Source organism: Anopheles aquasalis, chromosome 3 (assembly GCF_943734665.1).
Source record: "Anopheles aquasalis chromosome 3, idAnoAquaMG_Q_19, whole genome shotgun sequence".
In the NCBI taxonomy this organism is placed as follows: domain Eukaryota; kingdom Metazoa; phylum Arthropoda; class Insecta; order Diptera; family Culicidae; genus Anopheles; species Anopheles aquasalis.
In genome coordinates this window covers 56,700,121-56,708,548 of record NC_064878.1, presented here as the reverse complement: position 1 = coordinate 56,708,548, position 8,428 = coordinate 56,700,121, and the positions used below count along the sequence as shown (strand labels likewise).

The following is an 8,428-nucleotide window of genomic DNA, read 5'->3' as shown; positions in this document are numbered from 1 at the left end:
GCGCTCGCTCCCAAAAAAGAAAAACTGATTGTACCGGGCGCAGCCACCATATCTAACGTGGCCCAATCGGTGGACCCTTGGAAACAGACCCCTAGGTGAAGAATGCGCCGCAGACCTGGCTGTGACCATTACATGTCTCTTCTTCCTTCCCTTGTACAACGAGGAAGAACTCAGTTGCGACGCACGCACACGCTCCAAAAGATGCTTATTTATAGAACCTCCCGGCTGATTCGCGCTACTTGATAAGCAAATCGGGAGCGAGGGGTGCGATGGAAGTGTGGCGGCGGCGTATACGGTATGCTATCTGTCCAGCAATCCATCCTCGAATACACCTCAATTATTACTTCTTCATCATCATTATCCCGCGGCGACATTCGCACATGCTTTGCATCATGCTTCAATGGCCAAATACTGCGTTTCCACAAGCGGTCCATGGGTAGGGGTCTACAGAACGCCCATGGGGTGGTAGCTGGCGTGCACGGTGTTGCTCTTCACGGCAGGCCCAGAACGAAACGATTAAGGCAACCAACCAACCGTCGAACCGCGGATACCAACTTACCTTCCCCGTTCTTTGTGGCAAGACAAGTGGTTCTGGAGATCTCGTTGGTAGAAGATCACGTTCTGTCGGCGTTCTGCTTCGCGGTTTTGTTCTGCCGTCGATTTACTTGCTCTTCGTTTGCTCCCTTGGGCAGCGAGTACGATTGAGCAGCAGCAGCAGCAGCAGCAGCGGTTTTAAGAAGCGCAGAAGAGTACTCTGAAGATTTCTCTGCTCGTACCGGGGGGGCTGCTTGGCGATTGAAGTGAAGCGTTTGTTTTGTCCACTCCACTCGCTTCCCCTTCCTTCGACTTAGACGGCCGTCGCCGGTTTTGGATGAAGTGTTGCCGTGACGTCAGCGGTCACGGTTTGATTTTTGGGCGAGGGGAACGGAGGAACCGTCTTAATGATCGATCGTCGATGGGCGATGTGCAGGGCGGCACAGGTGTGTGTCCTAAGGTTAACGAACACTCTTTCACTCTCCCGGATCTGGACACACGCACGGTGCACTCACACTCCCTTGCGCCCCTTGCTACTGACTATCCGACGATCGCTTTCGATTTGTTGTGTGGCCACACCGATGGAGACGCGATCGCGATCATGTAATCACGGGCGGACCGTTCGCTTCGCTTAATGGCGGACACAAACCGGGAGACCTCGAATTCGTGCTTGTGCGTTGCGTCGCGATGCTCGCGGATCGATGATCTCTCGCTCGCTCAAAATTGACTTGCCAAACGGGGAGAGTACGGTGGTGGTGCACTTGCACGACAGTTGCGCTCGACGATGGGCTGCTGGCGGGTACGTCCTCCTGTCTACGCGCTCGTTCACGGTATCAACCGTTTCATGTTTTGCCTTTTTTCCACCACCTCGGTCACTGAACGGTGATCGGTGGTGTTCGCATACTGTTCACGCGGACCGCCGTACACCAGCAGACTTTGGCCACGGCCAGCAGACACTCATTCCTTGGGGTAGCAGCCGCAGCAACAGCAACACCCTGGCACCGTCGCCGTTGTCGCTAACCTTTGACACACGCGCACACCGTCCCTCCTAGCACACCAAGTCCCCTCCGTGTAATGTCTTTGTGTTTCTGCACCTTTCGGCGTGACACCAGCCGTGTTAATGATCGTCACCAACCACGATCAGACGGACACCGCAACAATGGACAAACGGTCGGTTTGTTTTGTAATTTTTGCAGAGCGACGAAGGTACGCCTTAATGTAACACGATTTGAGCTCGTTTCACACACGCGACCGGTCCGAGCGAGGTTCTCCGAACGTTTGACTCACGGATCGTGGCCGAGCGATGCGCGATGCGCGATATTCCAAGCCGATCACACGCGCACATACGGCCCGCGTGCCGCGTTGACGCGTAGATGATGGGGCCGATGGAGACGCAAAACAAACACACATGGTGCGATCGGTGGGTGGCTGGATGGATGGGTGGGGATGTGTGTCAGCGGGCGGGTGCGAGTGGGTGGACGGAGGATACTACATCTCGGGCTTTACCCCCTTCCGATCGATCGTACGGACGATCGTAGGAAAAAGGAAAAGATTTTTTGTTCCGTTCTATTCTTGCTTCGTTCTTCGTTGTCGTCGACACCATGCGTCCGCGCTACTGTCGCTCACTATCGTCGCCGTTCTGCGATTCTTTTTCGGGAAACAAAGAGCGGTGGGAAACGCCGGAAAAATGGTGACACCAATTAGTGCGGACCATCGACGTTCACGCGACTTGTGTGATATTTGCGAAACACGCCGGATGATGGTAGCGACATAATTTCGTCAGCCATGCTATATCGCCCCGCGGCATCTTATCGGTCCTGGCGCACACACCGGCAAAGCAAGTGTCCCAGTAGTAGTGTATGAGGTGCACGGGTCGTGCGATAAGATAGACCGACCGCGGAGGGGATTGTTTATCAGTATGTTTTCCCATTTTTTCGGTCCGGCTGTTGATGAAGCTCCCAAATTGCGGCTTTGTGCAATTTGCAACATTATGGCCAAATGTGCACGAGTCCGTGGCTACGTCACTCAGCTGCGTCCGGGCCAGTCCAGGAAACCATCCATCGTGGGGCCACATCCACTGCACTCCATCTCTTGTTTGGCAAAGTAAACATGGGTGCGCTGCAGTGTACCGAACGTGAATTGAAAAACCAAGAAAACAACCAATACGCGACCATCGCCGGTCCAAAATGGTGATGCTGAGCTGTTTCTCGTTTTCTTTACTTGTTTGAATGGACCTCCGACATGGCGAACGCTTGCTAGCTTCGCGATGTGAACAAAGAACCGAAGCGATATCCTTGGAATGAAAATAATGCAGGCGCCGTTTTTAAGCAGCACCGACCGATCGTTGCCTTGATTTAGATCGTTTAGTTGACTTGTTTTTCATCTATCCACTTTGTTCGTTTATCAAGTTAGTTAACTGATAGTTTTGCCTTTGTATCCTAACGATTTGCGTTAATATTTAATTACTGCATACTGGTTAATATTATTTTGGGTTCTTTAATGCGAAACGATAATATCGTTTCGTTATTGCTTAGAACTGCATAGCCCGGGCCTGGTATTCCAAAACACTTTGTCAGTGGAATTGTGAAGATTCGATTCCATTCGGACTGGTTGGCCACCCCTGAAGGCAGGAAGGCGTACTTTCCCATGATGCGGTTGCTTCCTTACGCCCATACGGTCGCTGCCTCTTCTTTCTCATACTCTCAAGGTTATTGGCCAGCAGACACGCAAAAATGGACATATTTTTGGCTTTCGATAGGTCTGCGACCGGGATATGTTTATGTCTTTATTTATGACGTTCGCTCACGGATAAGTCACAGTCGTGGATGGTGTTTTGATCTTGAGATCGATCGTCCATAGCGAGAACACTATACGGGCTAGTAATAATGAGCAAAGCCGATATTTAGCTACTAATTACACTGGTAGCGTGCCAGTATAAGCCATGATCATTAGCTCTCTAATGTTTGAAAGGCTTTGCTAGGAATTCGATCTGATCGATGAGAACGTTTTACGGCGCTCCAGTGACGTCACAATTTGTTTGTGGTCTTTCAACCAGTTCATGCGCCACCCATCCATGCAACGCCAGATGGCTCTAACGACAATTGCACTCAACGCATCCACAACCATTCATTCACGGTGGTGTGTGACTGGTTGGAATATCTATCTCGCAGTAGTGATGGCTGTTGACATTGCACTTCTTTCCGCTTGTACACCATAGGTGCGAGCGTGCGCCCAACACGTGAGATCCTATACGTTCAGTATGGACACCGACAGCAGTTCCGTAGCTGCTTCGGCATCAACACGCGTCGTCCCTGTTTGTCGACTCCTTAACGGGGGGTAATGCGCCATTGCTATCAATTATTTAAATAAAGTGCTATATTTTAAACATTTACTAGTGCAGTGCAACGGGAAGGAAAAGAAGAAGAAGATGGGTAGTGATGGGCAGATCGGATCTAATAATAGAGTTCAAGGTCGCACACGCAGGGTGTGTCGCGGAGGTTTCTCGACAAAGTCCATTTTATTGAAGGATTTTACGTGTTTTGTCCGTACTTCACGCTGAGGACACAATATGCATATAATCCCGGGCGGCCTCACAGAACGTGGCCACACTTTTGCGTAGATAATCAGCCGAATGGAAGGCAAAAGTCAGCCGAATAAAGTTACGTGCCTCACCGGTAACGGAGAAACGCGTGCCGGGAACGGCGGATACACGATACTTCTCCATGCTGTACCTGTTCAACTCGGCGCAATCGATGTGCTCCGGGAAGCGAATCCACACGAAGTAGCCGCCCTCTGGTCTGCTAAAAGTACACTCCTTGGGCAGGTTGGTTTCCAGCGTGTCGAGCATCGCCTGCAGCCGCTCGGCGTAGTGTGAGCTGTAAAGTTTCAGCTGCTTCTGCGCTAGCCCCTGCTGGATCATGGTGGACACTACACCCCCCATGTAATTATTGGCTGCTCCACCAGACTGCAGCACTCCACTGTACGGAAGGAAACCGGAGATATTAATGCTACATTCATTCGGAGAACAACCTCCGCCCTTTTTTCTTTTGCTCCGATCGATGCCGTACCTTTTGCGGAATTCTTCCACGCATCTTGGCGGACACTCCATCCAGCCTAGCCGAATACCAGGCGAGAGGATCTTCGAAAACGTCCCGTTCGAAATAACATTCCCGCGCCAGCCGTCGATTTTGCCCAATCCTTCGATATCGTAGGCAAACAGTCGCTTCGGGGGTGCCTGCTCTGGGTTGGTGTAGTGCAATAAATTGTAAACATCGTCGCAGGCAATCAAGATATCGCTGTTTCGGGCCAGCGTTATCAGCCGTTGGCATTTGTCTGTGCGGTAGAAACGACGGAACGATTATTTCCAAAATAGGAAAGCCCTCGTACACGCTTATCAGCCATCATGAAGGCCCTGGGCCCTGTGCGAACCATGTGATTCACTCACCCTCGGAGAAGACAATTCCCGTGGGGTTGTGGAAGGTCGGTATGGTATAGTAAACTCCCCAGAAAAGCTTTCCCGATGGAGCGAACCGATGCTTTTGGACCAGCTCCTCAAGACGGGCCATATCCGGACCATCATCCAGCAGTGGAACTATAAGCGTATATACACATTCGACGAAATAGGTGGATTATTACGCTAACTAAATCAATTTAAGATTTTCGGCAAGGCCACACTGATAAGATAATACGCACCGGAAACTATTTTCATTGTGCTGAACTGCGATATAACCGTGAGCGCAATCATGTAGGTATATTCATCGACGAATACTACCCCTGCCAGATCCACCAGCGTCGACAGTATCAGGTGCAAGCCACTCGTAGCTCCACTGGTTTGAACCAGATCGGACCTGATCGGGAAGTAATCGCGTTTGAGTGTCAGCAGGATGGATTGGCGGGCAATGGCTGGATGGATGGATGGATCTTATCACTCACTTGTTCACCTCACTGTGGTACCCTTCGGTCAGGAACGAGGCAAGGGATTCTCTGAATTCCGTTGTTCCAATCGCTGGTCCGTATTGAAATAGGAACGCGTTGTTTTCCAGTTCATATTTCTGGAGTAAAAGCGAATACAAGCACAATTAATATGTGGTTCTTATGATCACTTATGATGCAATAAGTCTATTAATAAATGGACAATTAGCTAGACAAAATGAATAGATTATTTCTTTAATTTTATGCTGTGCTTCTGTAACGGAAAAGCAGCATATAATTTGAATTCAGCATGGGCGCCACCTATATCTCAAAAGTTGCACTAATACCATCCGACCGACCCTATTGACAGAGAACATTTTCTCGCTCCTCTTAAGGCTTAACAGAAGCGTGCGCCATACGAATTCTCTCCTGTTAAACATTAACAGGAAGGATGTTGGAACAGGATGCATTAACAGGATGTAATGTTTAACAGGAGAGAATTTTGTATGGCGCACGCACCTGTTAAGCCTTAACAGAAGCGAGAAAATGTTCTTTGTCAAGGGGGGAAGTGTCTAAAGCATCTTTGTTTACTTCGTGAATTTGTGTTCGCTCGTGGCTCAATTCGCTTGTGGTTTTCGTGAAAAAAGTCTTCGATTTCCGTGCACAATTATCCCCCACGATAGTGCGTTTTCTACGGCAAAATGTGGGGCGATCAGAGCGAAAAGACCGCACCGTTTGTGTGGAAGAAGAAGCTGGAGAAGCAGGGCATGAAGGACATCTCACGACGCGAGCTGGATGCGCTGAACCGAAAGACGCAACTGGAGAACATGATTGAGCTGGAAAAGATCAAAAAGCGGCGTATGGAGCGCGAACAGCAGCAGCAGCAGCGCGAGGACGACATGTATCTGATGCAGCGCTCTAAGGAGGCGGCCCAGTTCGAGGAGTGGCAGCGCCAGGAGGAAACGTTCCATTTGGAGCAAGCGAAACTGCGAAGCAAAATCCGCATCCAGGATGGGCGCGCAAAACCGATCGATCTGCTGGCGCAGTACATCTCCGAACAGAATCTGGAGGAATCGATCGAAATGCAGATGCACGAACCGTACACGTACCTCAACGGGCTAAGCCTGGACGATCTGGAGGATTTGCTGGTCGACATCAAGGTGTACAACGAGCTGGAGAAGAGTAAAAACCTGGACTTTTGGACCGACCTCACCATCATCGTGGACGACGAAATACACAAGCTGCGGAAGGTGGAAGCGGAAAAGCAACGGGTAGCGACGGGACGCCGTGAAGGCATCCACCAGAGTGTGGCCAAAGATGTGACGCAGATATTTCGCGGCAAAACGGCGCAACAGTTGGAAGAGCTGAAGAAAAAGATCGAGGATAAAATCAGCAGCCAACAGGATGGGCTGGATATCGGGTACTGGGAGAGTTTGCTTTCGCAGCTGAAAGCACACATGGCCCGAGCACGATTGCGTGACCGGCATCAGGACAATCTGCGCAACAAACTTGAGCTGCTGAAGCAGGAGCAGGAGGTTCAGGTGAAAAAGGAAGAACAGACGGACGATGAAGAGGCAGGTCCATCGGGGCTCGGGGCACGGCGTGCATCCAACGATGCTACTGCGGATGAAACGTCCCGTGACGGCAGTGCGTCTCAGTCGGAAACGGAAGCGCCTCCCGCAAAGACGATCGAAACAATCGAAAACGATCTACTGAGCGAGTGCTTCGAGATGTACAAGAAGGGTGGTTACGAGCCCAAGTACGTGCAGCAGTCCGATCTGGAGCCGGGCATCGAGATCATTACCGAGGATAAGGATGAGGAGATTTTGGATCAGTTGCGCCAAAAGGTGCTCGGTATCAATCAGGACGAGGAATTGTACTCGCGCGAAGAGATGCTTCTGCGCAAGGAAGCACGCCGCGGTATGGACAATGATGAGGCCGAGTTTTCCGTGGAAACACGGGTCGATTCGCACGTTTACCTGTGGTCGGACAAGTATCGGCCACGCAAACCCCGCTACTTCAACCGAGTGCACACCGGTTTCGAGTGGAACAAGTACAACCAGACGCACTACGATATGGACAATCCACCGCCGAAGATCGTGCAGGGCTACAAGTTCAACATATTCTATCCGGATCTGATCAACAAAAACGCAACGCCACAGTACTTCCTGACGCCGTGCACCGACAATGGAGACTTTGCCACGCTACGCTTCCACGCAGGCCCACCATACGAGGATATAGCCTTCAAGATCGTGAACCGCGAGTGGGAGTTTAGCTACAAGCGTGGCTTCCGGTGCCAGTTCCAGAACAACATATTCCAGCTGTGGTTCCACTTCAAGCGTTACCGCTACCGTCGTTAGCGTGGGAAACTTATTCTCTCGATTATTCTACTTTTTAATAAAATGTAACTAAATTAATAGAACATTGCGAAGTGGTTCCATCGGATCAACCTACTTGGCAGCATCCCCTAATCTCCTTATCTCATCCGAGCAACGATCGTGTGTCATGTGACCGAGCGGTTCTGATTAGCCCCCTTCTCTTGTTATCAACTCCGTGCACCCGATTTCCTCTCACCGTTCGGATTTCCGTGGCACGGCACAGCAGTTCCGCACTGCGTTGTAGCAGATCAGGGCCCGGTGCACCGGCCGATAGGTTGGCGATATGCTGATCGTACACATTGAGCACCCCACCATCGAACAGGTGGTTCTGGGCAACTTCTTGGCGTTGGTCCATCGTTGCCAATGCACAGAACACGCACGCAAGCCGGAAGTCGGATGTTGAGCTTGTCGAAGGTAAACTACTGGTTCCGGATACTAGACACACACAAACCACGATGCACGGTCAATGCGCTAGCCGCGGATTTATGCGAATGCGGATGCGAATTGTTTACGCTATGCTCCACTGAACTCGCAGCATCGCAGCAACCCTCGTCCGTCGAGGGGTCCATCGATTGCGCAAGAGGCTCATCATTTTTGAAAATTTT

At 50.8% G+C, this 8,428-nt stretch overlaps 3 protein-coding genes across 3 annotated transcripts in view; 1 reads left to right on the top strand and 2 right to left on the bottom strand.

Moving 5' to 3' along the window:
- The window catches only part of LOC126576182 (uncharacterized), a 5,457-nt gene extending 3,631 nt beyond the window's left edge, over positions 1-1,826 (bottom strand). The window contains exon 1 of the mRNA XM_050237348.1: positions 560-1,826. The gene's annotated coding sequence lies outside the window, so the exon portion shown is untranslated. The remainder of the gene's footprint in view (positions 1-559) is intronic.
- Positions 1,827-4,014: 2,188 nt separating this feature from the next.
- Positions 4,015-8,347, bottom strand: LOC126578355 (uncharacterized). Its single transcript, XM_050240833.1, has 6 exons — positions 8,020-8,347; positions 5,467-5,585; positions 5,227-5,381; positions 4,979-5,125; positions 4,602-4,866; positions 4,015-4,511 (listed from the first exon to the last, which is right to left on the bottom strand). The coding sequence occupies exons 1-6, from the start codon at positions 8,176-8,178 to the stop codon at positions 4,085-4,087; spliced, it is 1,272 nt and encodes a 423-aa protein (XP_050096790.1). The 5' UTR covers positions 8,179-8,347; the 3' UTR covers positions 4,015-4,084.
- On the top strand, positions 6,045-7,867 carry LOC126578352 (cactin). Its single transcript, XM_050240828.1, has one exon. It carries the CDS (start codon positions 6,147-6,149, stop codon positions 7,803-7,805), a length of 1,659 nt encoding a protein of 552 aa, XP_050096785.1. The 5' UTR covers positions 6,045-6,146; the 3' UTR covers positions 7,806-7,867.
- Positions 8,348-8,428: the final 81 nt, after the last annotated feature.